General features: G+C 43.8%; 1 protein-coding gene across 4 annotated transcripts in view; it reads left to right on the plus strand.

The window, feature by feature from the left end:
* KCNAB1 (potassium voltage-gated channel subfamily A regulatory beta subunit 1) overlaps positions 1 to 13,238 on the plus strand; it is a 384,525-nt gene extending 371,287 nt beyond the window's left edge. For all 4 annotated transcript variants that reach the window (XM_057499443.1, XM_036904133.2, XM_036904135.2 and 1 more), the window contains exons 12-14: positions 2,888 to 3,008; positions 6,209 to 6,297; positions 11,438 to 13,238. In XM_057499443.1, coding sequence (XP_057355426.1) covers positions 2,888 to 3,008; positions 6,209 to 6,297; positions 11,438 to 11,527 — 300 coding nt within the window. In that variant the 3' untranslated portion in view covers positions 11,528 to 13,238. The remainder of the gene's footprint in view (positions 1 to 2,887; positions 3,009 to 6,208; positions 6,298 to 11,437) is intronic.
* The last annotated feature ends 342 nt before the right edge of the window (positions 13,239 to 13,580 follow it).

The following is a 13,580-nucleotide window of genomic DNA, read 5'->3' on the forward strand; positions in this document are numbered from 1 at the left end:
AAGGTCCAGAGATGAAGTGTGACTGATTCTGCCCATTCCTCTATAGTTGCCTGAATTCCAATCCAGGATTTACTCACAGCCAGCTGGGAGTGGGCAGCTTTGGGGCCATTCTCCCCACTCTTGTTTCTTGTAAAACGGGGTCACATAGATAATGGCCACAGCATTGGAAGATGGCAAAGAAACAGGCTTTAGGAAAACTTAGAGAATGTTGTGACTTACCTGTGGAAGTAATAGCCCACTAATCCGTGCAGAAGCTCACTCAGTTGTTCCCCTGGCAAATGTCTGCTTGAGTGTCTACTTAGTGCCAGGCTCTGTGCCAAGTGTTGAGGATACAGGGATGAATGGGATAGTCTCAATCCCCAAGAGTAACTCGGAATTGTTAGCAAGCCAGATGTGAAGGGGTGACTTATGAAACAACGTCAAGCACAAGCACACCGGAGTCACACAGGACTGCCAGCAAAGCTGTTCTGCATGAAGGAAGGGATGTCCGTGCTCAATCTGAAAATTTGCAGAGATCTGTTTTTATCTGGTGGAGCTCTGGCTTCCCAGATTCCTCTTTCACTGCCCTAATGGCTGAGCCTCTCCTCGGTGCCAACCACTGCATCAGGACTGGAGATGCTGAGAGGAACAAGACACCACCTCTGCCTTCCATTTAGTTAGAAAGATCCACATGAAACCAAATCCCTGCATCAATGGGGTTAAGTAATACAATAGGACTGGAAGAGGCAATTTCATCTATGGTTTCAGGGATTGCTGCCCACAGTCAGCAAGCTGGGATTGTGATTGTTTACCCCCACACCCACAGCCAATCTTCGTACAGAAAACAGTTGTTCACTTCTATATTTAATTAATATTTTAATTATTTAAATTAAAATCATCAACTCCCAATGCCAACATTTTCCCACTTGTAAAGCAGTTAAAGCTATTTATTTCCATAACACTGTTGTTTCCTTTGCTAGGAAGAAAGCAGTATAAATACTGTATCTACTTAAAAAAAAAAAAACCCTAACCTGCCAATGTTTTCCAATGATTAAAGCAATAAAATTTATAGCATTGAGGGTGGGGAGAGAGGGACTCAAGAAATGGTTGGTTGATGTTTGTTACTTTCAGAAGTCTGCCTTTCAGAATGGTGTGTCTGTGCACACATGTGCATGGATGTAACCACACACACACACACACACACACACACACACACACACACACACACAATTTGTAACCCAGTCCTAAGAGTAAAAATGCATTGCCCAAAATAAGATTTCAAAAATGGAGGTCCATATGATTGATAAAAAAAAAAAGAATCAACCCTTCTTTATGTGTATTGACAACTCAGGAACTTTCCTAGTTATAATAAAAGGCAATTGTTCAAAAAGGATTTGTGTGTTGGTTTTCAACCTTTTTTTTTTTCATTTGAGTAACATTTGGATACTGGTCCCTGGAAGATATTATGGATGTATATTAAGGACAGCAAAAGTGAGGTCAGGGTCTCTCTGATGTACTGTGGCTGGGAAAGGCTGCTGGGCCCCCAGCACAGGGCGGCACCATCAGAGCTGTCAACCTCATCGCCACTGGCATCAGCTGTGTGTCCAGAGAGGTGCTCCAGGCCATCCTGCCTTCTGGAAGAAGCTGAGGTTTCCCAGAGCTGAGGCTGGGCAAGATCTTGGCTAGCTCCCTAAGCAAACTCTCAAATAAGGAGCCAGACCATAAGCCTTTGAGCTCTCAGAGGCAAACAGAACTGGGGCAGCTTGCCCTTTCTCTTTCTCACATCTGCAAAATCATTCCAAAAATTGTAATAAAACCCAATGTGGTTACCCTTTTCTTTGGAAATACTGTCTTAGAATGATGAAAAAAATACTTTAAAAACAAAAGCCAGCAGCCTATTGAAACCATGTGGGTGGAGAGCCTGATGATTGACCAGCTTTCTGCTGCCCTTGACAAGGTAAAGGTCTGTGGTGGCATTTACGTCGCAAACCCACATAACAGAGAAAGTTCGTATTGCCACACAGTGGGTTGTTTTTATTATTTTTCACTAAAACAGATTAACACATTCTTACAAATATTCTTTACCTTTGGGTGTTGGCTGCTTAGTGTTAGCTTTGTATAGAAGAGTCTATTTGTTCCTCCTTTCAGTAAGGGCAGAACCTTCTGGAAAGCAGGGCATTGGAAAGTTCTAAAAGGTTTTCTCCTTTTATTTAGGAAATGCAGTTCATTTTTAATCTACAGGGTTTTAAAGAAGAGTTTCCCATTTTTCTTACCTTTTTAAGTTTCAGTCATTATACAAAAGGTAATACACATTTCAGGAAGTCTTTGTCCACTTTAAATTTTTTGAAATGTACTTGGTATCTATCAGTTATGCCATGTCTGCTTCTAAGAAGGAGCTGAAAAAGAAAATACAGCCTCGTTGCAAGCCTAGGAGATGAGAAGTAAGTTGTAGGCAAGGAGAAAGATAGTTATAACAAGAATGTATGATAATGGCTTTCTCTGAGCAGAAAGTGTGTCCCCCCAGCTTTCTTGACAGAAAGGAAATTTAACAGACCTTGGTGAAATGTAAATGCTACATTGAAAAACTGGGCTATCGCAATATGAAACATAATTTTCTCCATTCAGCAGGCTGGATATAACTGATTACATGTCAGTATTTTAACAACTTTCATGCCTATTGACAAATTTGAATGATGAATATTAGTCAAAGTTAATCTGCTTTGAACCAGTGCAAGGAAGGAGACCATTTCCTTGCATGAAGACACAGGCATCCTCGTCACCATGAACTATAAAGGTCACTGAAAAAGATTCAGGAATTCACCATAAGGCTTTCATAGTTTTTGAATTAACAATCTTCACAGCAAACACTTAGCAGACATTAACATTTAAATGTCCTTCTCATCCCCAGTGCTACCAGTGGCTAAAGGAAAGAATTGTAAGTGAAGAAGGGAGAAAACAGCAGAACAAACTGAAAGATCTTTCCCCAATCGCTGAGCGTCTGGGATGCACACTACCTCAGCTCGCCGTGGGTAAGAAAATTACCAGGGAGGGGAGGCTCTGCTGGATCACGGAAAATGGAGTTTTCTATTTTGACCCACATCCCTATCATGATAAAATACCTATCATGGGGCAGGCTGATTTCTGAAGCAGCAAGTCCTGCTTGATACTACCTAAAACAAGGTTTTCAGAGTTCCCCAGGAGCAGTTTCCCCTGAAATTTCCTGAAGGGGCCATGAAAGTTGCTCTTCTAACACTGCAGAGTCCATGAAAGTTCACGGTCATTGGTAATCGTTGAAAACCACAGGCTCTAGCATTAGCCAATAGAAATATGCTGTGAGCCATGTATTTAATTTTAAATTTTCTAGTGGCCATAATAAAAAAGTAAAAAGGAAGTGAGTTGAAATTAATTTTAATAATGGATTTTATTTAACCCAAGATAGCCAAAATATTACCATTTTAACATGGAATAAATATAAAACGCTATTGAGATATTTTATACTCTTTTCATACTAAGTCTTCAGAATTCAGGATGTATTTCATTACCTGCAGCACATCTCAGTTCAGGCTACACACATCTCACATGTTCAGTAGCCACATGTGGCTAGTGGGTAGGTATTGGACAAGACATCCTTTAGACTTTCAGTTCCCCTCTTGGGGATATTTGCCAGGCTCTGTGATAGGCATTTTATGCTTATTGTCTTGACTGTTTCATCATCAAAACAATCCCATGGGGTGGGTAATATTACTAGTCTTATTTTACAGATGTTAATGGAGTATTTGTTATTATCATCATCTCCACTTTACAAATGAAGAAATGAAGAAAAAGGAGTCCATGTAGCTCTGGGAAAAGAATAAAAATGGGTGTAGATTCTAGAACTTCATAAGGATTAAGAATGGGACAAGTTGGGACTAACTGGACAGAGGGACCCAATAAGATAAAAAAGTCAGAAAGATGAAAATGGGAGGTAGTTTGGGGGGAGGGGAGCACCATTTACCTAAGTATATGTAAGATTGTTACTCTGATCCTTCTTCTAAAAAACAATGAAAAAAAATCAAAGAATATATTTAAGGTGGTGGTTAGCATCCCTACAGCTTAAACAAGCACAGTAAAAAATATTAGCTATTTGACCTGCTATCAATTTTCTCATCTATAAAATGGGTATAATGGCATGTCTTACCAAACATGCTGAGTAAAGGGAATACACATGTAAAGCAAGAGTAGGTGTTAAGTGTATGGTGATAATGATGATGATGTTTTTGCAAAGAATTAGGCACCCTGGACCTGAAACTCTGTCCATTCCTAACTATGGGGCCTGGTCAGAATAATAGGCACAAAGGGAAACACTGATTCTTAAAACACAGTCATAAATACTGTTTTTAGGTGGTAACATGAAAATAGGTATTGAATTTAGTTCTGAAAGAGATAGGAGAACATTGTCTCAAGAGGAAATCTTCATTAAGAGTTAGACTTTCACTGGATGTTAGGTATACATGAAAGACCCTCTTTATGGAGCCTGAGTTTAAATTAAAACATGTTTTGTTTCTCCTTTTCCTCCCTCTGTGCCTAAATGTCTGTCTTACCATCATTTTTTTTTCTTGCTTTATAAACAAATAATTTTGTTTTTAACCACAGAACTCAAACCAAGAGGGAAATGACTTTCAGGCAGATTGCGTTTGGTCTGCTAGAAGGGTGTGGGGGAGGGGAGATTCTGGCAGGAAACAAACTATTTGAATCCAACTGTGGGCTGGCTTCCATGTCACCTGCCGGCAAAGGAGCCAGCTTTCTCACCTTGTCATAAAGAGGCACCCTGGATATGCCTGGAATAGTGCTGGGGACATGTGGCTGGGTGCTAATGATCTAGAATCATCTGCGTGTATTACCTCTGGTGCTGGCCAGCTCTGCCCAGTGGGTTCTCCTATGCCCTGCGGCCCATGGGAGGACTTGCTGACATCAGATAATTTCTGGGTAATATTTTCCCAGTGCCCTGCTTTGCCGTCAGAACTTCCACTAGGGCCAAAAGGAGTTGTAAGTGCAAAACAGGAAATAATGCAGGCTCACCTGGCTTATTGCCTTTCTAGGGCATTATTTTGCCCATGTGAAAAGATTTAGTGATTGCCTTAAAAGGCCTGAGCACCGTAACAGCTTAAGAGTCTCAGTTGACAGCAGGGCCTGGGCACATAGAGGCAGAAGAGGTGCTCGGGGACACAATCAATCATTCATGCCCACGTTTATTCAACAAACATTTAATAAGTGCCTAGTATGTGCAGGTACTGGCTGGGTGCATTCAACTGCAATTAACCATCTCACAGCCTGATGGGCAAGAAAAGAAAACAAAACAGACAATTTTAAAATGCTGCTGTAGTAGAAGAGCTGAGAAGGATACAGGGGTTATGGAATTAAAGTGCAGAGGCTCCCAACCCAGCCTGGGATTCTGAGAAGGACTTTGGGAGACGGAAGTGCGCATGAGGAATCTCAAATGAGGAGAACGGATTAGTGAGGCGGAGCAAGGGAGGAGGCAGCGGGACATTCCAGGGCAAGCGAGAGCGTGAGCCACGGGCTTAAGGAGGAGAGAAACAGGGTGGTGTTTGGGGTGGGAAGGTTTTTCAGTTATCTACATGAGGGAGAGGACAGGGACTGAACAGAGGTTTCAGAGTAGAGGCTGCTGGGGAGGCAGAGGAAGCGGAGGAGTGAGGGCGTGAAGGTTGGTGAGAGGGCAAGCGGATAATTAACACAGGGTGAATCTCATGTTAGAAGAAAGGGAGGTCCAGAGAAGGGTGACAGGTAGAAGGAAACAAAGGAACAACACACGCGGAGACTCCAGGACCCCCCGGAACTGAGGCTGGAAAGTGGGAGCATGAACAGGATGGACAGGGAGAAGGCTGTGACCCAGGATGGCAGCAGGAGTGCACACGTCCGCCAGGGAGCAGTCAGGTGTTTCCAGAAACAAGAATGTGGCCCTGGGATGGGCAGCTGGCTTGGATACGCCAGTCGTTGGGGCAAGAACTTACACAGAAGCATCTAGGTCTTAAGGCCACAGTTCAAATGCCCAAATTCTACCAAAGCCTCTCCACAAAGGAGGCCGCAGTTGGAGTTTAATGCCGGTGGGCACTGTCCGTCCTCCACCAGGCTAACCAGTTTTGGTCACACAGTGGGAGCTATCGGTGGTGTTTACAAGCTCACCAACAATCAGCAGTGCTCTGACATCCTGACCCGTGCTTTCTCCTCCCAGCATGGTGCCTGAGAAATGAGGGTGTGAGTTCTGTGCTTCTGGGATCCTCCACTCCTGAGCAACTCATTGAAAACCTCGGTGCCATTCAGGCAAGTAGGACAGCCCTTTCCAACACACTCCAGGGAGTTGCATGGTCCTTTGAAGATGTCCCCAGGCAGTGTTGCACCTCCCCCACCTCTGTCCTTCATTGTGTTTACAGCTTCCCAGTTGCATGAAAGCCCCAAATATACTACTTGTTTCTAGATGAGGGGCGGGGGGCTTTGGGGGACAAAGGCACAAGAAGCAATAAAACTTTTACAGTACACAGGCCCCAGGGTGTCCCAGTAACAGGCAATCCTCTCAAGGCCCATTTCTCAGGATGGTTTGTGGGACAGGGCATTCCAAGACCAAGACCCGAGCAACTGGCTTCCCAGGCCTGACATAAAAGCCTGCTTAATGACCTGCTTGAAATGTAATAGTCACAGGACAATATACACTTGTCATTTATTCATCTGTTCTTTCCACAAACATTCACTGCCAACCTGCAGTGTGTCGAGCCCCACCTGGTCTCTGCTCTCATAGCATCCTGTGTTCCCTCCCCATCACAGCACTTCTGATCATGGAGTATAATCATCTGTCTCCCCAGCTGGACTGTAAGCTCCCTGAGGTCAGAGACCTGGGTCTTTCTTGCTTCTCCACTTGTTTTCCAGTTCTCAGCACACTATATAGTTAACACTCAAGAAACACCTGTTGAATGCATGAATGTTTGCCATGTTTTAAGAGAAATAGGCTCAACATTCTATGCTGGACTTCCAGGATCACATCTCCCCAGCATCAAAGTCAGGAGTGCCTGTCCCCACTCCCTCCCGTGTGGACTGCCTGCGGCCCCAGGCATTGGAAGGAGCCTGCAGCTGTGCCCCTGGGAGCCTGTAGGGGCAGTAGGAGCCCAAGTGGGAAAGAGTTGTTCCTGAGACTCCCGTGGAGAGGGTTGGGGTGGCAGCTGCTGCCCCACCTCAGTCCTGAGCCTGCCCTAGGAAGGAGCCCACCCACTGCTCTTGCCAGAGCCACCATATGCAAAACAGTTAAGGGGTCCGTTTTGCTCTTGCTCACTGGGGAACAGAACTGTCCCACAGCTTCTCCCCTGTCCCTGAAACCAACACTTAACCTTACTACCTCTCCCAAAAGGAAATGGATGGAGGCGGGGACAACTAGATTCAACTGAAAATGTTTAAAAACCCTTTTGAAGCCTAGTCCAAAATATGTTGGGAGGTAAATGGTGCTGACCTTCCTCCCCTCACCACCTGCCCTAGGGCTGTACAGCAGGCACATCTCTGCTTCAAGAACCCCACCTGGCCCCAGAAGTCCTCCTGCGTTCTGTGGCAGTCCCCATCCCTGCATAGGGGATGCTCCATCTTATGAAAGCCACCCCCACATCTTATTTTCACTCAGCCTCTGGGAAAAGAGAAAGGCTACTCAACAAGGAGGAGGAAATAGGGGAATGGTCTGTACAGCAGCAGACTGAAATTCAATCCAGTGATTTCAATTCCACTAATATTTAATGAGTACTTATTATGTGCGGCAACGTCTAGGCAGAGTACTGAGGTAAGAACAGGACCCTGCCTTCAGTAACTCATGGGCTGGCTGGGAAAGAGGGGATTAAGACATCTATCCCTTGGTTCACTCTGATCTTTGAAAGCCAACTATGTACCATGTACTGGAGACAACACAGGAAACAAGAAAGACATTGTCCAACCTTCAAGGAGTTTACATTTCAATGGGAGAGGTACATAAAAGACATAAAATAATTTTAAAGTGTGAAAAGGACTATGAAGTGAATAAGGAGGGTCCTATAATAGAAACTAATTGAGAAATGGGTGGGCTTGCTTTAGATAATGTCCTTGCCAAAGCCCCCTCTGGGAGATGTGCAATCTGAAGCCTGGAAGATGAGGACAGGGCATGTAAAAAACCCAGACAAGGGCATTCCAGACACAGGGAAGAGAAGTGCAAAGGTCCTGAGATGGGAAAGAACTTACTTCTTCCAGGAGCTGTCAGCCTACAGCTAATACGGCCAATGTGTAGAGAGCAAAAGGGAAGCAGATTCATTGGAGAGACAGGCAGGAGGCAGATCTCACAGGATGCTAGATGGGGCAGTTTTGTTCTACGTGTTAACAAATGCTTCGGAGAGTTTTAAGGAGAGACATGGAGAGTGGAATGAAGGCAAGGGCAGTGGTCCCAGGGATGACAGGTGATGGCGGCTTGCACGAGCTAGGATGGTGGTCATGGAGGTGAAGTGGATAGATTCTGTCGGTTTTGGAAAGAGAAACAGCACGACTTTCGATGGTTTGGCAAGAAGAGGATGGAACTGAGGATTCCTGTCCTGCTAATAGAGTGATCCCTGCCATCCAGGGGAAGTTAATGCTGCCTGGGGATGGTAAAAAGATGTAAGGCCTGGGCTATGGGAGTACTCCTGGTAGCTCAAGATACATTTCAGAGAAAAATTCTGAGCCAGTCACATTCCCAAAGCATTTCCTCCCTAGCAAGACTTTGGCTAGTAGCCTGATGGGGCTTCCGTGCTCAAAGGGTAAGAAAAAAAGGATGCTGTCCAAGTAGGAAGGCTACTACCATGGGGGGCTGATCATTCCCCCACCTTTCTATGCCCCCGGGCTGATGACTCAGCCCTGAGAGAGCTGGGATGGGGCCCCTCCATGGGGTGAAGGCAGAGTGGGTGGCAGTGGGGTCCCAGCGGTCGTGCGGTTGGCTGCAGAAGGATAGAAGAGCTGTAAGGGAAGGGCATGTCTTTCCCAGGACTTAGGGCACACGTGTGCATGAACTGGGGGCGGCGTGTAATCAGAGCCTCCACTGCATGGGAGAGCCTGGGGAGGAGAAACCACAGCTGTCCCGCCTCCCACTTCCACCCCAACCGTGGGGAGAAGCAATTCTCTGCCTTTGGAGGCTCCCCATCGCCTGCCCAGAGAAGTCCGGGCTCCTCCGCAGTCAGGCCCTTCACACCTAGGGCTCAGCTCCCCTCACCGCTCCTTCCTGGCAGTCCTAATCTCCAGGCATCAGGAACCACTGGCATCCCCAGAAGCAAGAGTGGGCCTCTGCCTGCAAACTGTTGACGGACCAGGGCTTCCAGGATCCTGCTCCATCCCCGAGGCCCAGCCCAACAGTGACCCGACCCCAGGGTGGCTTCCCCAGTACCCGCAAGCCCCAGCACCGCCAGCCAGACCTCCCCTCCCCCACCAATTATTCCAGTCAGTCTAACACCAAGATTGAAAAATTGGTAGCCCGTAGGATGTGTGTGTCATCTGTAGTGGATGAAAATGTTTTAAAACAGGTACCAACATTTTTAAAAATTGAGCAAATTCACATAAAATTCTAGATGTATGGCTTCTCTTTGAAATTTTGGTCTTACAACACTATATATACATGTATTTCTTCATGTTTTACTCAAGTACTTTATGGTTTCATTTTTTAAATATTTAAATCTCTAGCTGAAATTTACTTTGGTGTAATGAATGAAGAATTCTTTTTCCTCACATGGTTATCCCACTATATTATAGACAAAACTTCCAACAAACCCAGTTTCTAGATTTGGGTCATGCTGCTTTCTCACATTAAACACGTTAGTTTAGCTCCTCTGGGACTCCAGAGCCGATGGGATATCAAACTCACCCCGTAGTTTTGGACAGAAAAACGTTAACCCGAACCAGTTTCCCAGACTGAGTAACTCTACTTTTCTGCCAAACCCTAAGGCTTCTGAGGAGAGCACTTGAGCAGGGACAGGGTCACCACAGCTGACATGGTTGCCACAGAGGAAGGGTGAGGCCAAAACCTCATTGTATTTAGCCACAGTCCCCACAGGGCTGGATGATTCCTGTGAGAAGGTCTGCCTTTGTTCCTTGTCTTATGGTGTAATGGGTGCCTTTGGACCACTTGTCACAGTAAATGCTGGCCAAGATGATCTCACCCTTTCTCAGGACTTCATTTAGTACATCCGTGCAAATGACTCGCAAGTCCTCGACTCCAGTCCTCCTGCTAAAACCATTGCAGAAGCCCTTCCAGCTTGCCTATATGCTATTTCTACATGGATATCCCACAGGCTCCTTCAGCGCAACACATTCTAGTCCAAATTTCTCATACTCCCAACTGCTTCTGTGGTTTCCAATCTCAATCATCTACATCAGTGTCCTTCTAGTCACTCAGTCCTGAAACCACCATCCTCCTCCATAATGGCTCTCCAGTCCACTCCCCTCCTCTACCCCATGGCCACTATCTAGTTAAGACTCTTATCTCTGGCTAGGACAACACTAAGTTCCTAACATCTATGTCCTCTCACATCTCCTCCACCTCATCCTTTAAACTTCCCCCAGGTGTGTGATGGGGTTGTTCCCAGCTGAGAAGTTCCCCATTGCCTACAGAATTAGAGTCCCAAGTCCAAAAAAGCAGCATTCAAGGCCTTCCATGCTATTTACCCCAATTTCCCTTTCCCCCATTCCTACCATCCCCATACCTCTGCCACCCACTCTGCGCTTGTATCATTCCATTTGACAGACTTCTCAATTTTTCAGGCTATTCTTTGTGGGATGCCTGCTAACCTCTGGCCATCCTTCATCAAGGATCTGACCACCAGTGGCAAAAAATCTCTCCTTAGTCACTCGAGACCTGTGCTGTCCACTGTTGCCTCTAGCCACGTACAGCTATTGGGTGCACACAAGGTAGCTTCTCCAAATGGAGATGTGCTCTAAGTGTAAAATGTACTGGATATAAAAGACTTAGTACTTTAAAAAATATAAAGCATCTTAATTTTCTATACTGACACATTGAAATGATGTTTGGGATATAATGAAGTAAAAACTTGTACAAATTTCATCTGTTTCTTTTCACTTTTATTTATGGGGCAACTAGAACATATAAAATTATGTATGTGGCCCACATATTTCTATTGGACAAAGCTGCTCTAGATATTCTGTATTTCCACGAGCCTCCATTTATACCTAATGCCTTTCTTCATTCAGTCAACCAAGACAGGAGCGCCACCTGTGGGCCCTGTTACAGCACTCTGACAGGCACTGGAGATACAGTAGTGAAAAAACAAATCTCTGACCTCAAGGAGTTTATATAAGCCTGGGGAGCTTGTATTCTAGCTGTGACTTATAAATGGATACCAGTCTACACAACTTTGCTCAATACTGAGCACAAAGGAAAAAATGACCAAGTTCTAACCGCATCCTCTACTCATGCTCTCAGGTTCTCCCAAAGATGACATCACACGTGGTAAATGAGATTGATAACATTTTGCGAAACAAGCCTTACAGCAAAAAGGACTACAGATCCTAAGGCAGTGCATGAGCCACTGGAGCTGCATGGTTTAATGTGCGGTCTACGCTGGTATGGAACAGTGTTATCAGCCATTCTTTTGAATCACTTAGCAGCTTGCTGCTGAACCTCTAGTGTTCCCGGATTCTGAGGTGTCTGCTGTCGCTACCACTGTGCACCTGAATTACGAGCACATCTGAAAACTCACAACCAAGAAAATCCATTCTATTTTCTTATCTTGGACTGGAATCACCTATTCCTGCATTGCTCTGTACACCTCATGCTTACACAATGTATAGTATTAGGTGGGAAAACTACCCTCAGGCATTTAGTACTTAAAAGAAGGCTGTACAGATATATTTTTTCAAATGAACAAAATCCACAGACGCAATGTGGATTGCATCAGAAAGAGGTCTTTATGAGAAGTCTTGCTTGAGAAAATAAGCAGAAGCAATTCTACATTTCTTTTTTCTATTTTCACATTAAGGTTAGCAAGAGTTGTATCCCTTGTCATTCAACAATACTGAAATTCCTACACATTTGCTTTCATTGACATTTAAATATTCACTGTTGCTTGGCTCCAAGAATGGCCCTGAGTAGCAATTTACCCAAGGTGTCTATTAGGATTCTAATAATGCTATGTCCATTTACATGTAGATGGTAAAAGAATGAACAGTCTTTAAGACATTTGGTTAATTTATCAAAGGGAGGACCACAGTGGTATGGAAGCTTAGCTTTGAATAAAATGTAATGTGTTTGCAGTGAAGTTTTCATTTTTTACTATATTTTATTAAAACCTGCTTTATACTTTTGACTGCTTATAGGCACAGCTTCTGCAAATTTAAATATTTGAGCTTTAAAAATAAATACACACATGCTCAGTTTGCTAAGTAAACCTGTAAAATACCCAGAAAGGCAAATATTTGTTGTTTAATTAGCACTGGGATTTTACAATATAATCCTTGGGTTTTTGAGGAGTTATTAACATGAAAGTGAATCACAGGCTTTGTGAAAAATGCTGTCACTACTTAGCATATGCTGGGTGAATTAACTTGCCCAATAAAATACAAACGTGAAAGAACTTCCTGATTCTATAATCATATTATATGCACTAAACTATATGCATGAAAGCTCTTTGCATGGACTAAAGGGGCCTAGCCTTGTTGCACTCAGAAGCCGAGGTCTACCTAGCCCTGCCACTATTGGCTACCTACCTACCTTCACGAATATTCCACCAGAGAAATTTGTGAGAATATATTATGTGTACCTGTAGGAAGGAGAAAACATTTTTTTTTTTGGAAGTGGGGGGGGGGGCGGTTCCTATATCTCTATTTAGACACCTGAGTGTGTACAAAATTTTAATTGAATTTCCCAGATAGCAGGACCCCCATCTAGAAATCACTTTGAAGCTTAAATATACCATAAGCTTAAAATGCTTTTTCTGCCATCATTTCCAGAAATGTATTTTATGGTTAAGTTCAAAATGTTAAAATGTTAGTGTGAAATACCAACAAATTTTTTTTTTGATCACTACTTCCTGTATTGTAATAGGGAAATAGTTTGGGTTTTTTTGTTATCAGATTAGTGATGGAAATGGATCATTTTTCAGTTGTTCATTGTGTATTCAATAAATCCAGTGAACTACTGTATGCATTAATGAGTTGAAGTTGTCTAACTGGAACTGCAACTTAACTTACTTGCTTAGAGTAATAAAAGCATTTTGTGAATTGAATCTCTCAATTTTTATCTGTTCTATTATTATAAGGCATTATGTGTGTGTGTGTAAACATACACACCCATCTCCATAAGTAGGCAGTAAGAATCATCTGAATACAAATCATGTTGGCAGGTAAACTGCCCTGAATGACACCTAACAGAAATAGCAATGATCAAAAGATTTAAATTATAATCCAAGGGTCAAGGGTCTTCAGATAGATGTCAGAGCTTCAAGGGACCTCAGCTGTCTTTGAAACCACCCCTCACTGGCAAGTGAGGAAAACCAGACCTAGAACCCAAGGTTTTTGTGTTCCAGTCCTCTTAAGAACTCTCTGTTTTTTTTAGCTTTATGAATTGT

Source organism: Manis pentadactyla, chromosome 1 (genome assembly GCF_030020395.1).
Source record: "Manis pentadactyla isolate mManPen7 chromosome 1, mManPen7.hap1, whole genome shotgun sequence".
NCBI classification, from domain to species: domain Eukaryota; kingdom Metazoa; phylum Chordata; class Mammalia; order Pholidota; family Manidae; genus Manis; species Manis pentadactyla.